The sequence below is a fragment of the Typopeltis vanoorti genome, chromosome 21 (assembly GCF_054136105.1).
Source record: "Typopeltis vanoorti isolate ZY-2024b chromosome 21, IOZ_Tvanoo_1.0, whole genome shotgun sequence".
Lineage (NCBI taxonomy): Eukaryota > Metazoa > Arthropoda > Arachnida > Uropygi > Thelyphonidae > Typopeltis > Typopeltis vanoorti.
In genome coordinates, this window is record NC_143569.1 from 35,911,217 (window position 1) to 35,935,818 (window position 24,602).

The window sequence follows — 24,602 nt, forward strand, 5'->3', positions numbered from 1 at the left end:
TCTTCAGTGAATGATAAAATAATCATGAATAGTGTTAACCAGATAACGGATAATTTCCTGATTACTATTCTGTAAAAGTGATGCTATAAACGAGGACATACGGAACTATTGCAGCATTTTGAAAGACAGGTTAATTTTCGCCACTTCTCTTCCCTTAGTTTAATCCTCATCGACAGCACTTCCGTCGCGCAGTGCTGTCGATGAGGACATCTATCAGAACGATAGATGTCCTTGGGCTGGAAAGAACTAAGGACGTCCATTACGTAGGAGTACGCAACCTTTCAAAGACTCATCACAGCTGCTATTATTACGGAGAAGACAGGAGTTTCTCTTCAAGAAATTTTATTTTTGGGTAAAAGACAGCTGATAGACACATTAGAGATGATGTTAACAGCCTCTTTGCAATACCGTTTGGTATCAAATAATAATAATAAATAAATTATAAATTAAGAAAACATGGTCTTATATCTAGTGATAAGGTCTTATATCTTACTCTTATAGTCTTATATCTAAATACATATTTCTGTGTGTAAATTAGTGTTTTTTTTTTTTTTTAACTTGAGGAATAATGAAAAACCTGAGTTTCGGGAGGATAAACCCTACCACATTCGTATGAGACTAACTGCATCACCTTCAGATGAAAAAAAAAAGCCCTTATAAGGTTCTTTGCACCTTATATGGAACTGTAACCCAGGTATTTCCAACCAAATGATTTTGTTGAAGCCGACTGATCAATTGAGGGTCTGGAAATAAATAACAAATTTGTTAATTTTTAATAACATCGAAAGTGGATACTGCCTTATTCTTGAAAAATATCACTTACTTTAATCTTCGATATCCTGGATAATTTCTAGATAATATAAGATTTCCATACTTGAATTAACCTTACTGTAACCAATTACATATTTCGTAATGATTTATCCTCCCACATATATCTTTTGTCATCACTATCGTTCAATGGCTCAGCAGTTCTTAATGGAGATTCGCCATCTTCAGAAGCTTCTGCCAATCTTCCGTTTTCCTTTCAGAATTTCTGCAATTTTTTTGATAGCCTTTTACCTTGGATCACTCCATCTTGCCATCTCAGTATAGGTCTTCCAATTTCCGTTATCATTCTGGTCTGGTCTGGTATTGAACTTCTTAACTACCCTGTTATTATCCGTACGTACCACATGTCCAGCCCAGCCTAATCTGTTGATTTTAATGTAGTTGATAATACCTGCCTCATTAAGTAATCTATATAGTTTATTGTTACATCTTTTCCTCTATATATCGTTCTCCTGTACTGCTACAAATTTTTATCTGATAATCTTTCGAAATAAACCTAGGGATCTTTCATATGTCGTTTAGAATACTCAGATTTCAAAGTCATATGTTAATACTCGTCTTAGAACTATTTTGGACATCCTGGAATTTCGTTTTCCTTGAGAACAATTGTGATGTGGAAATATCTATTTTTGGAAAGAACGTGTTTTTGGATTTAAGCAGCTAAACTCTGATTCCAGTTTGGTAAAAGTATGTATAATTTCAAATGAGAATGATTACGGTTTCTTTAATTATTATTGTTACACCTGAAAGAATTTGTACTGACTTACAGCAGATATTTCCTCTTATGCTCATACGACCATCTCTTGATTCTCGTTTGAAGCGCTATGTTGAACAGTAGGCAGGATAGGGCCTCCGCCATGGAACATTATTTTGATATCATTAGACAACGTAGTTCTGAGTTTTAATCTGACATCGAGTGTTCCTCTTTGTAACTTTGACTTGGGTAAAAGTTTTCACAATATCTGGAATTCCTCTATTGGGATATGTAAACCGTATGAACAACATTGTCAGTTCCAAACTCACTGCATTTTAGTGGATCTTTGTTTAACGAATCCACATATGAATATGGAGTCACCAATGGCATTGACTACATAGGGAGAAAACGTCTTGAATAAAATATTGTCAAACGTAATACAGAGAGTGCAAGATAGACTGAATTCCTTATAATTAGAGATCACCACCTTCTTATCGATAGAACATATGATGCGCTTAGATTCCATTCTCCTGTATGATTGTTTGATTAATCTAAATCTTGGCAATAACCAGACAGATGTTAGAAATTTTATGTACCCAGTTTTTGTTAAGTTCTCTGCTTGTGTTAGATCATTCCTCGGATTTCTATTCCTTGAGTTTCCTGATGACTGCTTTCACTACCATAACTATCAGTATTGCCTCATCTCTCCATTTGATAAAACGCAAAATGTTTGGAAGTATTAACCAGCATTTTATTAATGAGCTACTAAAACAGAACTTATGGTTACCATGGTAACATTACGCCATTTTTTAAAGAAGCCTTATAAACTTAAAGGCTTATGTAAGCGCTTCCGGATCAATTTTTCACAAACGTCCATTTTAAAGTGGCATTCGAATCCAGAATTTTTATATTAAACAAACTTTAGCTTTCACTGACAGAACTATCGAGGAAACATTCTTTTAATAATAATCCTGCTACTATATGATATTATGTATAAAAGGAAGAATAAATACTATGATGAAAGTATGCCATTATACTTACAGAGATTTCAGTGATGATAAACCATTGAAAGCAAGAGAACCTATTTTCCGAATTGAGTTTCCTCTCAAAAATCTAAAACAGAAAAATGAGAAAAACATATTAATTAATTAGAAAACAAACCTTAGATGATGAGTTCGAATAAATATGTATGAAAATTAATCATTGGAGCATTTTTAAAAATATATTTTATGAAAACATAGAAAGACAACTACTTCTTGGTTATTCTCGTTATTCAAATTCGCATTACTCCCTTAGATTCGCTAATACAACCAATGCCTAAACCGATGCTCAGTTCGTAATGGTCAATTTACCAAATCGCTGCTTCTAGACTAGTGCGTTTTAAATTTCATTGTGGACACTTATCCATAATTTGCAGCTCCATCCTTCCAATCTTCGGTACACCTGCGTTGCGTTATTTTATTTTTACTGTATCTTCATAAGTTGTTTTATTTATTTAAATATCATTTAAACGACCGCAAGTTATACAGATGTAGCACAATTTCCCCTCTCGCAAGTATGTTTCTGATCTCACAATATAGAAAACACGTAAAAACCTAGAAAACACGTAATTTGAATACATAACATATTTGAATACATAACATAACACGTAATTTGAATACATAACATAACACGTAATTTGAATACATAACATATTGGCCTTAGAGTCTTTAGCGCAATCTAAAACAACTGAAGCCTTCTGTTAATTCAGTATTATCCTGGTTTGATGATTATTCAATGAGCTATTAGTTTGCTAAATACAAAATAAGAAGGCGATTTTCTGCCCCTGTTAAAATGTACAAGACTAGTTAGAAGAATACAAGGTTTCATCGATAATCCTACCATTCAACACATGTCATACATTTATTGTTAGCTAACTGGTGCATAATAGAAACATTTTAGCATTGTATATAAAGGATGTGAGCAACTGTTTGGATGCTAAGGAAGGTAAAAATAACAAGACCTGGAAACTCCTAGAAGAAAAGTATAAAAATTAAAATGTTTAAAAATGCTGAATCTCACAGTCCATTTAATCATTTACATATGCCAGAAGAAACACTAAAGATTGCAGCATTAGGACAGGGCGGAAAATTGTCTGAGGCGACAAGGAAAATATTAAAAAAATATTCTGTAAAATAAATGGGATTAAAAGTGAAATAGAAAATATATCAAGGCACAAACACGTTTGTTTTAGAAGAGATTGGGAGTATCACATTTTTACTTAAAAAATATATGAGAGAGAGAGAGAGAGAGAGAGAGAGAGAGAGATGAATGTAAAAATGTGCAGATCAAAAGAGAATTTCGATTATACTTTACAAACATAAATACTCAGATATTCATACTATTTTCAAGTATTTGAATACAGTTAAGCTCTAATTCTAAAATTATATAATTGGCAAATGTTAATAGAGAAAAATAAAGAGAACGAAAGACGAAATAATACAATTGGAGATAGTTTAAAAACTCTAATTAAAATATAAATTGCATGCATACATTCTTTCAGGGAAGAAAAGTAGCATAAAACTGTGAATAATAAATATTAAATTGATTAAATATACAAATATTAATAACACATGCTGTTTAAAAACATTGACTTTCTTCTTAAGGCTAAATTTTCTTTTATCATGATTTAAATGTAATTAACTACGTTTAAGAAAAAACACGAAAAGATATGTAAAGAGTTTTCATACCCAAACAATGTTACGCAGAACACTACTGTCTATAAGGGTAAAGCATAATGCTTTTAATCCCTGCTATCTGATAGGTTACTATCAGATAGCAGGGATTAAAGGTGTAGGGAAAAATTTATGAGCTACGTGCTCAGCCCGAGTTGGGCAAATTATAGATCTTGGAAGGGAACTAGGATGGTCTTAGGTCGTCTATATTTGTATAATTCCGATTCATCATAATTTTCTGCTTGTCGGACTAATTCATTTAGATGTGAGGACGATTTTGAGAAGTACTTTACTGCGAGAGATTGCAGGAAAGAGTAGATATAAGGAACATTTGTGTCTCGATGAAGTTGAACATTTCTAATGTACCATGGTGCATTTAAGATCATGCGTAAGCATTTGTTTTGCAGTCTTTGCAGTTTAAGGATATTTGAGCTTGAAGTATGGCTCCAGGCGGGGGACGCATAAGTGATAATGGGACGAATCATCAACTGATAGAGGAGCAATTTGATTTTAATATCTAGTTTGCTGTTCCTCTTGATAAAAGGGCAAAGCTGTGCTATGACTTTTGATGCCTTTGCACATAAGGACTTTGTATGCCGGCTGAAGGTTAGTTTTCTATCTAGCAGAACGCCTAGATGTTTGGCTTCTGTTTTCCAGATAATTCTGATGTTAAATAGATCTCTTCTTTGGGAGATGTTGAATTTTTGTGAACAGAAGATGCTTTTTTGAGGGTTTACTTGCTGTCTCCAATTGGAGAACCAGTGCTCCAGTTTCAGGAGGTTATCTTGTAGTTTCTTTGAAACAAGATGCGGTTTAAGAGATCTGGCCGATATTGCTATATCGTCGGCATAGAGAGCAATGATAGATGACGTCGGGTTATGCGGGATATCCGCCATGTAAATCGAGAAAAGTATCGGCGCCAGGAGGGATCCTTGAGGCACTCCAGCCAAGATTCACTGCTGGGTAGAAACCGCCCCATTTAGTTTAACTTACGTGCATCTTCCAGAAAGAAAGGTCTTAATGAGGTGGATCAGATCCAGTGGAATTCCGGATAAAATCAACTTGTATAGGAGTCCAAAATGCCATAATTTATCGAAGGACTTTTCTAAGTCAAGAAAGACTGCTCCGGTGTATTGATGCCAGTTGAAGCTAGTGGTAATGTATTCAACTAGTCTATGGATCTGTTGAGTAGTGCTGTGGAGTTTGCGAAAACCAAACTGCTCTATAGGTAGGATATTTAGCTTGTTAACAGAAACTTGAATTTTGGAGAGGATGACTCTTTCAGCGATTTTGCCCAAATTGGAAATAAGACTGATGGGGCGATAACTTTGTGGCAGCTGTGGGTCCTTACCAGGCTTATAAATAGGGACCACATCTGCCAACTTCTAAGTATAGGGAAAGTATTTTAATCTAAGCATGGCATTTATTATTGTTGTAAGATGTACAATGGCCTTTCGGAGTAGCAATTTAATAACTTCGTTTGGGATGCCGTCAGGTGCAGGAGCTTTTTTATTTTTAAAATTTTGTATGATGTCGTAGCTTTCGGCTGGAGAAGTAGGTGTGAGTTGGCTGGAACAATATCACACTGTTTTAGTATATCTGACGTGGCGGTGGATTTTATAAATATGATTGAAGTTCAAGTTATCATAAGATGGACTGCACTGCTTTTCTAAGTTTTTGACTAGAGTTTCAACTTTTTCAGCATCTGAGTGAACTGTGCCTAAATCCCATTTGAGAGGAGGAAGAGTTTTATTTTTATTTTTGATATTTCCTAACAGTTTCCAAACGGTTTGATTACCGGGTGAAATGGAAGCTGATTTATCTTCCCATAGTTTGTTTCTGTGGGCCTTCAGTGTATCTCTCACTGCACTATTCAACTGGTTGAGTAACTTTTTATCCTGGGGAGCCCTGGTATTAAACTTGCCTTATTTGTTTCCCTGATTAAGTTCATAATATCTTATGGAAGTCTTTTAGGCTTAGAAGTAGGCGTATTTGAGGTGATAGATGATAAGGCTGCATTGATTTGTTGAGTAAATTTATTGATTGCAGAATCAATTTCTTCTTTAGAGTTAATTTGAGAAACAGGTCCAAAGTAGTTTGGGAGCACATTGGATAGTTTTCCCAAGGTATGAAGGTGTGAGGCGGGGGGAACAGTCCTTTCTGATTGCCTAATTGGAGCAGAATAGGGTTGTAGTCAGAGGTTAATTCGTCAAGTGAATCCAAGTTGTACTGCAATTTGACATTTTGGAGGACAGCTATATCTAGGACGTCGGAGGAGCCAATTAGACTGATATGAGTTGGTATAGAAGGACCAGCCACAGCTATGCAATTGAAACTTGAGTAGTTAAACAGTATTCGGCCATTTTTGTTGGTAGATTTACTATTCCAGGCAGGATGTTTTGCAGCGAAGTCTCCAGCGATGATGACCGGTACTTTCACTCCAAGGATGGCATCCAGATCTGAGGTCAACAATGTTTTTGATGGAGTGTTGTAAGCAGCAAAAGCTTTTAGGTTACCAATTGAGTTTGTGAGGCCATTAATGCCTGTGATTTCGAGGTTGGTGGTTGTAGGGTTGGGTTGAATGATGATGGCGGATATAGTTTTTGATAAAGGTGGCTGTACCTCCACCTCTATAATCAAGTCTGTCGTTTCTGTAAATCTGATACCTTCTGATTTTTAGGTTGTCAGCAGGCCTCAGGTGAGTTTCATTTATTAGAAATATGTCTGGATTATATCTATTATTGAATTCCTGGATTTCCAACACTTTGTTTTTGATACTGTTGGCGTTCCAAGCGATACTCCTAAGCGAATATGGGATGATTTTTTCCCTATGCATTTCCTATATATATTTCTAGTGCAGATAATATGGATTGGGTTTGCTGTAAGAATCTTTTTGTAACACTTAGTGATGGATTTGAGTTGCTGAAATCCTAGCAAGAGAAGAGGTGATAATAGCTGATAGATTTGAATGTGGATTAGCCAGGTTCTGGGTTTGTACTATCTGTTTGGAGAGGGCCACATCAGCATATGTTCTCGCTTGATGCTGAAGATTCATTTTCTTAAGGGGCTCAGTTAATGGTGGGAGAGCACCTGTTGTCGTGTTCTCACTCCTGGAGGACTGAGGAGCCTGAACTTCAGGAATTATCGCACTAGATGACGAGGTGGATTGATTATTTGGATCGTTCCATCTGTTTTGGGGGTATGTATACATCCTCTATAATTAGCAGGGTGATGACCCCACACAATTAGCGCACTTAGCCGGGGTGGATTCTGGCTTAGTGCAGGTGGTTGTGGGGTGATTCTCGCCACATTTTAGGCATCTGTACTGGGCTTTGCATAGCTTCTGGGCATGGCCAAATTTTTGGCATCTGTGGCACTGCCCAGAACATGCTCTCTTTTTCAATGGTTCTGGGGTGATTTTAAGTCCACAGATCGATTTAGATTGCATATGTCTTTGTAAATATTATGAATCTCTACTAAGACTAGAGACATAGCTATCTTATTTGATCTGAACATTCTAGTGACCTTTATGGGAGGTAGATCCTGTAAGTTGAGGTCAGTAACTATTTCATCCGTGTCAATATCCTCGGAGACTCCTCGTAAGACCGCTTTCAGATTTTTTTCCGAGGCAAGTGAAAATGTGTGATATTGTATTCCTCTTGTGTCCAGATCCTTTGTAAGATTTCTATAATCAACCACCGTGGCGAGCTGAATTTTTATGCCCTCATCTATATTTGTAGCCGATCTATAACTTATTTGTAAGTTAGCCATGGTGGGTTTTAGTGTTGTCCATCTCTGTTTTTCCCTTAGGATAATCAGCGGCACCATTTCATGGGGGGAGGCAGAGGGATCTGAAATGGGAGCGTCCTCATCCATACCAACATCATTTGTTGGCTCAGCAGCGAGAGGTTTTCGCTTCTTACGCGCATGGATCTCTCCTTGATCAGAAGGATTAGAGGCAGAGACAACTAGATTGAGTTTTTCCTCCATTTGAGGAAAGTCTTCATTTTCCTCATCATCGACCTTGGGTGAAGAATATAAGTTTAAGTAGCCGGGCCATTCTCGTTCAAATTTTTTGAGAAGCATTTTAACAAAAGTGAGTGCTAGCCCTTTATCGAGCGACTCGATAATGAAGTCGGGGGCGATCATGCTAGGAGGCCATTTCAGCCTGAACTTCTTTTGGAGTTTATTAATGAGTATAAGAGCAGGCTCTTTATCGAGCAAATCAGTGATGACGTCTAGGTCAGGCACGTTCATATCGATTTAATTGCGTGTGAGCGCTAGTAGAAATCCCGCAGGTCTAGAGACCTGCCAGCAGAAAGTCTTACCTTGTGCTCCACTATCAGTAATCAGATGAGTCTTTTCGTCTTCAATCAATCACTAATTAAAGCACCAATCACTCTCAATCTTACAAGGTGATCAAACAATGTTACGTCTGCTACTAATATAATTTATAAATTTAGTATGGAATTTACGAAAGAATGTTAGAAATATACAATAAAATATTCAATGTAAAACGTAAATAAAGCCTTCATCTTCATCAAAAAATACTTCTTATTTTTGCATGTTCAGCTGTTCTTACAAATATTCAGACAGCAGTTTAGGCGGAAATGATAAAAATCCAAGCAAACGCAAACGAAAAATGCTTTGAAACCAAAGTTTTCAGTAAAGTCAGCATAATAAATCTCTCCCCTTGCCAACGCCTCAAATAATGTAAAAGTTCATTTCCTTTGGGAGACGTGAATGATATTTTTATTCTTCTGGACTCAACTGACTAGTTGAATTCCTTCTTTGCCGAGGTGAAACTTTCATGTCTTCAAAAAATCATTATTGTCAGTTTCTCTGTGTTTCTCACTCTCTTTTATATATACTCTTTTTTCATTTAGAAATAAAGTAAATAACAAGACATTCGATTAAAATTTACAAATGAATAAACTAAAATACATTTACTTACAATGATCTTAGGTTTGCTAAGCCCATAAAAGCATCCTTGTAAAGAACTTGCATTTTATTATGTCTTAGATCTCTGAAAGCAGTGTAAAAAACGATGTCTAAGTATTAATAAGCATAATGAAAAAAAGTAATATTAATTGTTTAATTAATAGGCTCTAAATATATTAAATTAATCATGAATGGGAACTTACAATATTCTGAGCCTCCACAAATTCCAAAATGTCTCGTTCGGGATGCTGATAATGGCGTTAAAACTAAGATCCCTGTAAAAGAAATAGATGAAATAAAACTTTTATATCTCTCTCGTTGTGTGTGTGTGCGTGTGTGTGTGTCGATGAGTTCTCGGATCCCTTAAATAATAGTAATAGTAATGATAACAAGAATGCATTCGATTGTTATAAGCATTATATTTTTATATAATATCACAAGAATAATAATTTTATCAATTTCCTTAACCACTGTAGAATAAAAAAGCATTTTCTAATAACTATATTAAGAATAATGATTTAATCTAACTTGAATAATTTTAAACATAAGCATATTAATAATTTTTATATATAATAGGTAATTAATCAGTTTTATAAGCGAGACATCAACATATAACTTTCATTTCATAAACATTGAAAGCATAACCATATATTAGGTTTAATTTATTCTTATTAATTATTTTAATTAATTTTAAAAATATATATTTTAATTTAATATATTTATTTATTAGAATGTTTCAAAATAAAATAGAACAAAACTAACTTAATAAAATGTTTGTATTCTTACACATATTTTAAATATAATTTTAATTAATAAAATATATTTTAAATTATAATAAAATAAACTATAATAATTTTATTAGATTTATTATATCTAAGAATTTGAACATAAGAGTTTTTATATGTTAAAAATAAAATAAAAATAATTTCATTAATGCGTCATAATAATAATAATATTTTTTTAAAGTACTGATGACGTTCTAAATCCATGGCCTCCTCTCTTTGAGAGGGTTGCAGTTAATTACTAGGGGGGATATGACTCAAGGCCGATTCCCGTTGCCTTCCCTGCCATAACTATTTTATGACTATAACCGTCTGTGTTCACGGGGCAGGTTTGCCTGTTCTGGGAGAAGAAAAACCCGAGTTTCCGGGTGCAAAAAAAACCAATTTCAGTTTGGGACCGGCTAACCCATTTTCAGTCGAAAGAGACCACTGCAATTTTATTAGATTATACCTCAGCATTTGAATATAAGAAATTCTCTCTCTCTCTCTCTCTCTCTCTCTCTCTCTCTCTCTCTCTCTCTCTCTATATATATATATATATATATATATATATATATATATATATATATATATATATATATATTTTTTTTTTTTTTTTTTTTTTTTTTGTTTTGTTTTGTTTTTGGCTAGATGGGTGAAGCAAGAATGCTTTTTATATTCCCCGTTATCTGTAGAAGAAAATGTATGGATGGGATGTTATTGAGCTATTAGCTCTGGTCATGACAGGACGGTAACTGCAATAGCCGAGCCTCAGTTTAAACTTCATTGACTACAGTATTGCCATTTATTATCCTCCCTGGGTACCCATTTTAGTCGCCTCGTACGACATGCATGGGGTACAGCAGGGTTATTCTTTTCCCGGCCACCAAACGAGGTATGTTCTTTATATATATATTATAAACATTATTTATTTATATTAAAAATCCAGCATTATTTTATATAAATGGTGTAGTAAACAGAATCTGAAGAAAAAAGGTTATTCCTTTGTATTTTAAAAATTTTTCCTACATGTTTAATTCTTTATTATTTCGTAATGTTACTTACAAAAATGTTTATTTGATTTTAATATATACGTCATAAATCTATGATATTTTGTGTTTGAGGCAAATATACTTACACATTGAAGGCTGAATCAGCGGACATAACAATAATGCAGGTATATATGCCAACAAGTGACCATTCAGATGAGGAAATAGAGGAAATGTACGAACAGTTACAAGAACTAATCAAAGAAGAAAAAAGAAACGGCCATATGATTATAATAGAAGATTGGAATGGAGTTGTGGGAGAAGAAAAAGAGGATGGGAATGTAGTAGGAAGATACGGACTAGGTAATAGAAATGAGAGAGGGGAAAGTTTAGTGGAATTCTGTAAAGAAAATTAGCTAATAATTACAAATACTTGGTTTAAAACTCTAAGAGACGACTATACACATAGAAAAAACCAGGAGATTCGGAAAGGTATCAAATTGATTACGTTATAGTAAAGCAAAGATACAAGAATAGTATAAAAATGCATGCACATATCCTGGAGCTGATGTTTACTCTGACCACAACCTACTATTCACAGAAATAAATGTGAAACTAAAGAAAATACAAGAAGCTATGAAAAGGAAAAAATGGAGCTTAGAGAAATTAAAAAATACCGAGTAATTTGGAAATAGATTGGATAAAGAATTAGAGGAAACAAATTTTGTCAAAACTGAAGATCCAGAAAAGAAATGGGAACAAGTTAAAGAGAAAATAAAGAAGATTGCAGAAGAAGAAATGGGATATATAAGAGCTAAAAAAACTTGGGTAACTAATGAGATGATTTCTCTAATGGAAGAAAGAAGAAAATGGAAATATAAAGACACCCCAGAAGGGAAAATACAATATAGAACCCTGAATGACAGATTGAGAAGGGGAAGCAGAAAGAAGTAGAGAAGATTGGCTTAAAAACAATGCGAAGAAATGGAAAATTAGGAGAGAGTGGGAAGGTATGAATCTTTGGTACGAAAAAGCAAGAAGCATGAATCACAAGAGAAATGGAATTCAAGCTAGAGGCATAGAAAATAAAAATGGGTAAATTATAACTGAAGAAGATAAAATCCTAATTAGATGGAAGGAATACATTGAAGATCGATATGACAAGGAAAATAGACCAAATGAGTTGCCATTAATAGATATAAAGAAGGTAAATGAAGATGATCTAGGCCCAGAGATTTTGAAGACAGAAGTAGAAATGGCCATCAAAGAACTAAAATGTGGAAAGGCAGAAGGAATAGATGAAATACCTGCAGAATTCCTGAAACAACTTCAGAAGAAAGGAACTGAAGAAATAACCAAAATAATAAATTTAATTTATAACAAAGGAGAACTACCAAAAGATTTTATGACCTTAATATTTACTCCTATACCAAAGAAAAGTAATGCAGTGAACTGCAAGGATTTTAGAACAATACGCCTCATTTCCCATACATCAAAAATGCTTATGAGAATCCTAACACGGATAATTGCATCAGGATGGAAGTATTTCTTGGAGAAGATCAGTTTGGTTTCAGGAAGGGTAGGGGAACAAGAGATCCGATTGGACTTTCGCTTGCTATTCTTAGTCTAGAAGTGAATAAAGAAGTTAACATCTGTTATATAGATTTTGAGAAAGCTTTTGACAATGTAAAATGGGATAAGATGGTGGAAGTAATGGAAAAATTGGTATAGATTGGAAAGACAGAAGGCTAATTATTTCACTATATATAGGACAACCTGCCATGGTGAGAGACATATATGGTACAACAGAACCAGATATCATTGGACGAGAAGTAAGACAAGGCTTCTCTGTCACCAAATTTGTTTAACATGTATTCCGAAACAATGCTAAAAGAAGCACTGGAGAATTCGGAAGAAGGAATAAAGATTGGAGGTAGACAGATATTTGCAATAAGATACGCAGATGACAAGGCATTATTATTAAATACTGAAACAGGACTACAACATCTGTTGAACAGATTACTGGAATCCTGGATCAATTATGCAATGAAAACTAACATCAGAAAAACAAAGGTAATGAAAATAGAAAGGAAAGAGGCAAATATGGATATCAGAATAAATGGGGAAAATTGAATCAAGTAAAGACATTTAAATATCTAGGAAGTGTGATTAGCAGTGATGGAAGATGTAAAAGTGGCATAAAAGCAAGAATAGCAATGGAAATAGATGCCTTTAATAGAAAATAGAATTGACTCAGAAAGTAAAATGGACAGAAACCTAAAGAAAAGACTAATAAAATGTTATTTGCGGAGTGTTGTCCTCTATGCAGACGAAACTTGGACATTGAAGAAAGAAGAAATTAAGATTTTGGAAAGCTTTGAGATGTGGAGTTGGAGAAGGATGGAACAAATCAAATGGATAGATAAAATAACTAATAATTAATGAAGAGGTCTTAAAAAGAGTAGAAGAAGAAAGAAGTCTGTTAAGGAGGATAAAAAGAAGCAAGGAAAACTGGATCGGACATATTCTGAGAGGGAATGGAATCATCAGAGATGCCATCGAAGGAAAAATAGACGGAAAAAGACCCAGAGGAAGAGTAAGGAAAACAATGCTAGATGACATGCTCAATGGAGACAGGTACACAACTTTGAAAGAGAAGGCTCAGAACAGAAGAAAGTGAAAGGAAAGTTTCTGCTACTAAAAGAAGAACCTGCTCAATTGCAGAATACTAAAGAAGAAGAAGAAGAAGAAGAAGAAGAAGAAGATATTTACATAATTAATAAACAAATAAATAAACAGCAATGTCTGTTATCTTTCATTGTTTAAATTATATCGATGGAATGAAAAGTATGTCGATAGCAAAAAAATTAACTGAAAATAACTGCGCAAGAGTTTTAAAAATGGAAATAAACGTGCCTAATTTTAATGTTTGTAACTGAAAAAATCATTTGCTCTTTTATTTTAATTAATGTCATCTTTCACGTTGAAACTGCTACGAATATTTTTACCAGTTCAAGAAGTTTCTTAAGTTACAATCTACTACGAGAAACACAATAAGAATTAATTTTTATATAAATTCATACGAAGCTTCTCATGCGTGCCAGGGAAATATTAAAATATCCTGTAATCACCACAACGTTACTATTATTATTGAAATAGTTAACCACGCGTCCTCCTAGGAGAAAAATAAAAGCATTTTGCAAGCATCGCTAAAGTGAAATGACATTAAGAATTATCTTACGGTGAATTCATGTTGCCAAGTCAGATTTACGATTACTCAACAGTAAAAAAAAAGCAATTTCACTTAGAACCAAGCTCCGCGTTGACTGTTTTAGCAACAACTAACTTTTCTAATCGTCAACGGACCCGAAATAAGGCTGTTTGGGTAACTCTCCTTTCTCTTATCTGAATGATGATGACAGCTTTAAGGGAATTAACATCTTTACGTCTTAGATATTTCTTGTAAATGTAATCTCTAGATCCTTCGTGCAATTTTCATTACTTACGAAGTTGTACAATTAAAGAAATCTCACTACTTGACGAATGCTTTTCAGTGGCTTCGAAGTTAAAGAAGGCTTACGGCTGTTATACGTAAACGAGCAAAATAAAATTGAAAAAATGCACTCAGCAACTTCTCAGAATAGCGCTGTCACACACAAACAATCATTAAATAAATCCCTTTAATAGTATGAGTTTGTTCTAATCCCGCATTTTTAATCGTCAAATTGCAAAACTCAACATTACCAGTTAGGAATTAAACTAAAAGTAAGTTATTTGTTATTTTTCGTTATACTTTCTTCGAATTATGAAAAATAATCGCACATTGTTTGCTATGATCTACTCACATATTATGGAACAGTATGCCAATTCTCAGAATAAACTGTCTTTTTTATTGGTAACTTTCCTCCTTAAATAATGCATTTTCTTAGATATTCTTAGCTTTTTTTCTTAGAGATAATTCTTCGATGAATCTTTTTTTCTTCGTCTTCGTTAATTCCAAGATTTTTTTATAACCACAATAAATTATGTTTAGCACTACACACGTGATCATCCATGTGCTGTGATCTTCAGTAAATAATGCATATTATTGAGTTGGATTATCCCTTCCGTGGTTTTTTTACGCATAGAAACCCTCGACGCAGAATCGTTCAACTCGTATTTCTTAATCATGGAAACCAACTCAGACCATTCCTGTTCGGTTACAGCTATCATTTTAACAAACCTCCCACACACACAATCTCTCTCTCTCTCTCTCTCTCTCTCTCTCTCTCTCCTCACGTCCCCATTTTCAATAAATGTTCTTGTTTTCATTCTATCTAACCATGTTCTTTCTATTCGTGAGATAATAGGCAGTAATTCTCAATTAACTAGATCTATAGTTTGAAAGCTCGTCCAATTCCCAAGTTTCGACGAATTTTTCCTGAGTTTCTTTCTCTTCCTACAGTAAGAAAAACAACTCGATCAAAAGTCGACACCATCGTCTAATTGTCTAGTAAGTCGTAACTTCAGACAATTTCTCGGTTTTCTGCTATTACGAACATTGCACAAATAGTACAGCAGATTGTTTTTGTTAGTAATCGATTGTGTTCTTTTTATTTTTTTATTTCTTCCTTTTTTTTTTTTGTTCAAGTTTCTACTAATCTCGTATTTCACAAAGTGGAAAATTACCGCGCTCTCACCAGAAATAATGAAAGAAAATGGGATGATCTTTACGTTATATTCAAACGAAAACATCATGTATTTGTTTAAAATATCTACTGTAATTCCATAGAAGCACACTTCGCTTCTCAAGTTAGAAACACTGACAAACAAACACAATAGTTGATAACATATATTAATTATAAAGTCGCAATTTAATAATTGGTGTTCATTTATTTTCAAAAGTCTAAAATCAAAGAATTAAGGTATAGTATATTATTTTAGTTTTTTCTAGAAATGGATTTATAATTTGACATTAACATACTTACGAACTATCTATTATTAATAAGATTGTGCAAACAGGTTGTTGACAGAACAAAGAACAGAAGTTTCCATTTGCTTTCATCCGTTATAATTACATTACACCTGCGTGTCGTATTTGTTCAATAAAATCCAGGAAGTGCATAAAACTCCTGAGAATATCATGTAAGGCATCGTTGATATTTTTCACCGCATTGTTGACTCTTTACAGTACTATATTTTTTAACATTCTCGGGATTTATAATAGGAAACTGTGATGTCGTTAAAAGCGATCTTCGTTTGATGTATTGAAGTGTTTTTAACATTTCTGAATATGCAAACGAAAGATAATCTTTTAGGTATTTTCCAATATAAACGAACAGATTTATTTAGATATTTCTTCTCTCGTTAGTCGAGTTTTTTTAAGTTTCCTTGTACATTATTACTGATTACATAATGTACGTTTAGCAGAAGGTGATCTTACCTCATAGTGTTGTGAAATATTAAAGAGTACGATGTTTCTTAGCGGACCAAACAGGTGGAGGTCAGCGAGAGCAACATCAGGGTTATGAGGAAAGTGGTTAAGAATTCTCCCATCCCGAGAGATTTCACAAAAGAAAATGCAGGCCATTTAGTCCTAATGAAGTTTAGTACAACCTTTATTTAAAATGCAAGAAATCACCGATGAATAACCATTTCTATACAATGACACTTCATTTTTAAATAGATAGTCCTATCCAGAAAACACCTTAAAAACTAATCGTTGTATATTTACATATAAAAGTGAATTCATTCATTTTTATATTCTGAAAAGTTCATGGTCTAAAATAGGTCAATTTTAAATGGCAGTTCGTGTATAGAGGCTTAAGTGCTGTGAAGACATAATGTTGGAGGTTTAATGGATTTTTATGGATTTTAATGGATTTTAGTGTCACCCACGTGGTTGGGCTTAGTATTGTATGATATTTGTGTTATGGTACATTAGTTATTTTTCTAATCCCCGTAGATGTCCTAGTGACTAGGACGAAATATAGGAAGTATTAAATTCTTTTTAATCCTTTCTGAGTGTTGTAAAAAATCCATTAAACCTCCAACATTATTTTAAATGGCAGTGACGTTCGACTTATTTTTGTATTCTTCAACATTGCATAAACACGGTGTCGTGTTGCGTTAGAATTCCATCTAGCACAACCCTTGGTGTGTGTCTCTCTCTGACAACAATGAGCAACATGACTGTGTTCTGTGAGTTGCTAAATTATTTTTAGAACGTGCAAGTAGATAGCAAAGAAAAACTTAAACTACCGCATGAAAAATTAGACGAACTTCCCTCATTATGCTGCACATATAAGTCGCGTTATTGTACAGCCAGCTTTAGTTTCTTGAAACCGTGTTGGGTCTATAAAAATAACGTCACATAATAAATCACGCGACGAAGTTTTTCAGTTTAATTTAATTTAAGTGCTTTGAGATGACTACGCTAATGTTTTTTCCTTTACTTTTATAAACGACTTTTAAAACCTTTTCTTAATGTTTGTTCGAACCACTAATGCATGGAACTATAAATTTTGTTTGTTTTATACTGCAGTTATATGATACGTGTTTTAAGGGATCGCATCTTTTATTTTTGTGGCGAAAAACTTACTTATCGCTATTGGAATCGGAGTCAAGTATTTGTTGTTTAGCCAACTAAACCATGGAAAGGAATGCTGCGCAGTTTCATGGATTTTAATATGATTTTACTTTTGCAATTACTGGAGGAAATGCTACAGTATAAATATTGCACGAGTTCAAACCCATATTTCAAATAATCATTGAGCAACATAGGATTTTAGTAAATCTTCAAATATCAGATTTTTGTTATATTTAATGAATACGATTATTTTTCTGTACTTTTTCTGCGAATTCAGACCAAGTGGTGGTGGTTTTCCCTTTCAGTTGTTTCCGACCCTAAATGACTTTGTCGGCATTATCCGGGATCGGAAAGGTGCATGCCTGGGACGTATTCATGACTGTAATCCATGTGCGTTCACAGGGTCGGTTTGCCTGTTCTGGGGAACCAAAAACCCGAGTTTCCGGGTGAAACCTCCGTATGAGATCGGCTAACTCACCTTTATTGGAAAGAGACCAGATAAAGTTCCTAACGTCACTGATCGGAATCGAACCCAGGTCTTTCCGATCAAAACCCTTCGTTTATACTGATTGAGCTACTGAGGCTCTCAGACTAATTACCGTATTTGCCAGCGTATAAGACACACTTTTTTTTTCTTTGAAAATAGGTCTGAAAAACAGGATGCGTCTTATACGTCGATATTCAGTTTTTTTATTACTTTCATTTCTGGAAATTTCTCTTTTCCGAGTTACGCGATTTCTTTCTTGCTTCCTTGCGATGTGTGAGAGCATTCCAGTTACGTAGAGTTCAGTGGATGCGCATACGCTGTCATTTAAACGAACTGGAACACAGTTGTGTTCCTGTTCGTTTAAACTTTCCGATTGTTGTCGTGGTTGTTGTGAAAACGGTGATAAATTTCTGCCGTTATATTTTCTCTAAATTTCTTGGCAAATTATGGCTAAAAAGCGTCGGCATTGCTACAACATTGCATACAAGCTACGTGTGATTGCGCATGCTAAAGAACATGGAAACAAGGCTACAGAGAAGTATTTCGGACCATCCCAAACTGAGAAAATGATAAGAACTTGGAGAATTCAGGAAGAGGATCTAAAAAATCTTTTTTTCCCTAAAAATGTGTACAAAAAATGGTGTGCGTCTTATAGGCCGGTGCGTACAAGCTACGTGTGATTGCGCATGCTAAAGAACATGGAAACAAGGCTACAGAGAAGTATTTCGGACCATCCCAAACTGAGAAAATGATAAGAACTTGGAGAATTCAGGAAGAGGATCTAAAAAATCTTTTTTTCCCTAAAAATGTGTACAAAAAATGGTGTGCGTCTTATAGGCCGGTGCGTCTTATATGCTGACAAATACGGTACTTCGCCTCAATTTTTTATTTAAGAACCAGACATTGTTTTATTATGGAGGATATCTAAATATTGTACCCAAGGAAAAAAAAAGCAATCCTATAAATCATAACACATATTATATATGACCATATCAAGTCTACCGAAGAGACTTGAGTTTGTTTTAAATGGTGAAAAACTTAGCATAAAATGCCAGGAACTATACAACATAATCATATCTCTGAAGACCAGCGTGTACTAAGTATTACATTTAGAGAATTGCTTATAAGCAATTTTCTACACGAAGACCAAATGTGCATTACTAAGAAAGTTTCAACCTTACGAAAGTTATAATTATAAATCTAAAAACATTTTATGCAAACAGGAAATTCGAAGAAATTTGGAAACTCTGTTTCTTAAGGAAAAACTTCTTTGCAATTTTAGGGAATGAACAGACTTTACCGCTCTCCATTAAGTTAAATTAATGGTGTATGCATAAAGCAGAGTCATTTACGTGAAGGTTTAATAAATAAGCTCTAAACTGTGATTTAGGTTATGCAAGAAAGCCATTAATTTTAACGTGGAGTCTGCAACCACAAACCCATTATCCGATAAGGGAACTTCTCTGTATGACACTAAGGCAACACAAACAAATGATGTGCAGGTCACACACTATTTTAACCCGGAAGAATAAAATCAGGTTAGTTTCAATAATAATTGCATGCAGTCTACTTACATAGCATTCTCCAAATTCGGTGTACATATACGCTACATAGAAATTCGTTTAATATATGAAATTTACCATACTTGGAAGTTAGAACTTCTTTGGGAGATGGACCGTGTCCTTGAAATCTTCATCCCTCCATCCGAGTTTAGCTTGAGTGTGACAGGATTATTGTAGTTAATTTACCCTCCTATTATGAGCATTTTATGCTATATTAGCTTTCTCTAGCGATGGTGGATTTCGGTTGTTTTATATGTGAAACGGTCTGAGGGTTTATAGTCCGTTTCCTGGCGAATTAGTTGATTTGGGTGATTATCTGTGAGTGTGAAGAACTTTTCTGCAATGCCTGTCATGTAGGTCTTGATATCTGGAAGGTGGACCACCCCCAAGTGAGAAAATGATAAGAACTTGGCGGAATCAGGAAAAGAATCTAAAAAATCTTTTTTTTTTCCTAAAAAATGTGTACAAAAAATGGGGTGCGTCTTATAGGCCGGTGCTTCTTATACGCTGGCAAATACGGTACTTCGACTTAATTTTTTATTTAAGAACTAGACATTGCTTTATTATGGAAGATATCTAAATATAATGCCCAAAGCAAAAAAAAAGCAATCCTATAAATCATGACAACATTATATATGACCATATCAAGTCTACCGAAGAGACTTGAGTTTGTTTTAAATGATGAAAAAATGAGCATAAAATGCCAGAAACTATACAACATCATCACATCTCTGAAGACAAGCGTGTACTAAGTATTACATTTAGGGAATTGCTTATAAGCAATTTTCTACACGAAGATCAAATTTGCATTTCTAAGAAAATTTCAACCTTACGAAAGCTATAATTATAAATCTAAAAACATTTTATACAAACAGGAAACTCGAAGAAATTTGGAAACCCTGTTTCTTAAGGAAAAACTTCTTTGCAGTTTTAGGGAATGAACAGACTTTACCGCTCTCCATTAAGTTAAATTAATGGTGTATACATGAAGCAGAGTCATTTACGTGAAGGGTTAATAAATAAGCTCTAAACTGTGATTTAGGTTATGCAAGAAAGCCATTAATTTTAATGTTGAACCTGCAACCACAAACCCATTATCCGATAAGGTCACTTCTCTGTATGACACTAAGGTAACGTAAACAAATGATGGGCAGGTCACACACTGTTTTAACCCGGAAGAATATAATCAGGTTAGTTTCAATAATAATTGCATGCAGTCTACTTACATGGCATTCTTCAAATTCGGTGTACACATACACTACATAGAAATATGTTTAATATATGACATTTACTATACTTGGAACTTGGAACTTCTTTGGGAGATGAACTGTGTACTTGAAATCTTCATCCCTTCATCTGATTTTAGCTTGAGTGTGAGGGGATTATTATAGGTAATTTACCAGCTCATTGTGAGCATTTTAAGCTATATTAGCTTTCTCTAGCGATGGCGGATTTCGTTTTTTTTTTATATTTGAAACGGTCTGAGCGTTTGTAGTCCGTTGCCTGTTGAATTACTTGATTCGGGTGATTATCTGTGAGTGTGAAGAACTTTTCTGCAATGCCTGCCCTCTTGATATCTGGAAGGTTGGCTTCTTGGCGTAATTGCAGGTTTCTCATGAACCAAGGGGCATTAAATGCCATTCTAAAGCATTTGTTCTGTATCGTTTGCAATCTGAGGATGTTCTGTTTAGATGCGTATCCCCAAGTTGGTGAGGCGTAAGTTATCTGAGATCTTATCACTGATTTGTAGAGCAGAATTTTGTTGTTTATGTTTAGGAAGCTGTTCCTATTCAAAAGTGGATATAGCTTAATAATAAAATTATTAAGCTATATCCACACAATTAATAATAGCTTAATAGATTAATAATAAAAGTATTATTAAAAGTTTTAATTGAAATCCAATGTAGAAATTGGAGCACTTAGTGCTGAACTCTGTAAAATTGTAAGGTGCAATGTCACACATGATGTTTATTGTATATATAAATATTTTAGCAATCAATAAATTATCATTCTTATTAAAAAAAACAATTATTCACATAATGGATACATAGTCAAAACAGGATATCATTCAAATAACAATTTGCCTGGCAATACAGAGCAATTCAGATTTCTGCCCAAGAATCTAAGAACAGTCTTTCAGGTAGCATCGTGAAATATGGACTGTTCTAAGTAACGCTGTTTTTTTGTAGGTCATATGGGGTCACTTCTTTGATGCTTAATTCTTGTAAAAAGTTGATAGGTTTTTTGAAATTGCACCAAGTGCACCGATAACTATTGGGATGACTTTGATGTGTTTAAGCCCCAGCCGGCCAACTTGTATTGCCAGATCTCGATATTTAGTCATTTTTTCCCCAATTATTTGTTGTTAATTTTGTTATCACCGGGTATACAGCGATATCAATAATCCAAATCTGTCGATGTTCGATAACTGTGATGGCAGGTCTATTGTGTTCCAAATCGGATCAGTTTGTATTCGAAAGTCCCAGAGAATTTTTGCTGTTTCGATTTCCAATACAGTCTCTATTTTATGTTGCTACCAGTTATCAGAAATAGGAAAGATATATTTTTTGCATACACGTCAATGAATTATTTTGGCCACTTGATCATGGCGGTATTTATAATTAGTTTGGAATATTTTGCTGCAGGCGTTGATTAGATGTTCTACAGTCTAATCTTTCTGATCGCATAATCTGCATATTATTATTATTAGTAGTAGTAGTAGTAGTATTACGTGACACTTCCGTATACGGTTAATGTATACTAAAATTCATAATTATTTCAACCCTCGCAGAAAGAATTATGAATTCTTCAGAATGTTATTTCTTCATTGAATTAATAAATCAGTTTCAACTAATTATTAAATTTATTCTTCTTTATATTAAGAAATGAATTAATTTTATTATATCATACTGAAATTTACAGAAGACTATTTTTTTCAAAGCTTTCATAGTTGCATTTTCTGCTAGTTGTATCAAACACAAAATAAAACTAAGAAATTAACTTTGTCTATTAGACTGCAATTATATTTTTTTACTTCACTCCGTTTAACAATTTCAGTGCAATAAGAAATGGTTTCTTTATTAGCATTTCACCCGAGGATACATTAATAATATATGTACTCCTTTTTCGACTCAAAAATCTTATTTACACCAGATATAATGACCAATCTTCTTAATCATTTAAAAATCCTTCCTTATTAAAGATATTCTCCCATTCGTTGAAATGAAAATCTTCTGAAATCTATTTTAATGTTCCTTTCATTCTTCGTAATTCTTTATTAGCCTCCACTTTCATGAAATAGTAACATAATTCTAAACAGTTTGATTAAGACATGCTTCGTTGGTTCTTGGCTATTAATTATTCCAGAAATAAATAATTTTGCAGGTAATAATGCTACCTTGAAGCGAGATGAAAATGATACTTTCTAAGTGATGTTGACTTCCATAATATATGAGAAGCATCAAGTAGAGAAGCGTACTTCATATTTCATTCAGAGTCTTCTCCTTAAATTTGTAATTTGCATGAACAATGCGGTGAATAAATGACACACTTTCCTATTCAGATAAGCATTCAGATCTTGTGGCAATGCTGCAAATGTGTAAATCTTAAGAAAAAAGAACTCCAAAAAGTAAATAATAAATGTTATCTGCATATAAATATCATTTATTAAGAACAAAGGATCTCGGCAAGTTCCTAATTCTTAAGACAATCTTCACAAAGTGAAGTTAATTTTCAACCACAGGAAAATGGCAACTATGTTTTAGTAGATGAAAACCTAAGTTTAGCGTTAATTTGTTACTATAGGCTTTGATATAATAAACTATACTAATGAATCACTATTGTAGAAACCCTTTGGGATCGTTATTCAAAGTCCAATAAATACGTAATTGAATTTTTCAATAACTCAAGCAATCAATTAGATGGCGAAGAAGACCAGATGACTCTTTTTAATATCCTTGTAACCTTTATGAGTGCTGGGGAATCTCTGAATCAATATCAGTACACCATTTATCATTTGATAAATGGCTACATAATAGAATAAATTATATATTATGATTTTTGATCTTTCTGTGGCATTGGGGTCATCGTTCTGATCTGAACAATAACATATTTATAATAGGACCAAGTAGGTTTGATGGTTGGAGTGAAGGAATCGATTAAAGCTAGACGTAGCAGTTTAAAAATCATAAATTTTATAAATTTGTAATGCTTAATTAAAGCAGTAATAAAATTTATCACATGAAAACTGAGTAAAATAATTACCAAAGGTAGATTTTTACACTCACAAATAAGTAACACGTTCAAGTCCTTGAAACATTCCTACGTGTAGTATCGGACCAATGTTGTTACCTCGTAAAATTCTGCCAAACAAATGAAGATATTTTTAAGAAAAATCACATATTATTTATACTTTCAGACAACTTTTAGGAAAACTAAAGTTGATATGTACTTGTAAGCTAATACATTTTAGTGCGCATAAAGAGAAATCAACAGATGTTTATGCATATCGACAAAATGAACTTATTTTATGCTTACACAACACGTAATATTCTTAGCAGATAATTTACTTCAGGTATAATTAAATGAAATAATGAGTCAGCCTTTCACGAATTAAAGAAATTCGTGAAAAGCTAACCAGTTGGAAAAGATTAAGGAGATTAAAAGATTGGGGGAATATGTGAAACATTTCAAAGAATTAATTTATTTCAAATCAATAATGCAATAAATCAATAGTGGAGCTATCCATTTATAAAACATTTCTTAGCAGATATGCTGAAATTAATACTTCAGGTAAAATATAAAAAAAATATAACGTTCTTTTTTTTTTCAGATTTATTTTGAATTCATGTATTGATAAATGTGTCAACTCTGTAAAGGTTCTTCTATTTCTAACTTCAACGTTTTTCTGTTTCCATTTACCTGGAGATAAATTCTCTGAGTTAACATAATATTCCCTTTGGTTTTAGACTTTCAGCACCAATTACGTATAATGCTGACAAAGGAGTAATTACTTGATAAAAATCCTACTTTCGTTTTAAAAAATGTAAATATTATTCA

The 24,602-nt window shown here is 33.7% G+C and overlaps 1 protein-coding gene across 1 annotated transcript in view; it reads right to left on the bottom strand.

Annotated features, from left to right (window-relative positions):
- The window catches only part of LOC150094741 (G protein-coupled receptor GRL101-like), a 211,521-nt gene that overhangs the window by 33,518 nt on the left and 153,401 nt on the right, over positions 1 to 24,602 (bottom strand). The window contains exons 14-17 of the mRNA XM_090411656.1: positions 23,831 to 23,905; positions 9,381 to 9,452; positions 9,191 to 9,262; positions 2,564 to 2,635 (exon numbers count right to left, since the gene is read on the bottom strand). Of these exons, the coding sequence (XP_090267782.1) occupies positions 2,564 to 2,635; positions 9,191 to 9,262; positions 9,381 to 9,452; positions 23,831 to 23,905 (291 nt within the window). The remainder of the gene's footprint in view (positions 1 to 2,563; positions 2,636 to 9,190; positions 9,263 to 9,380; positions 9,453 to 23,830; positions 23,906 to 24,602) is intronic.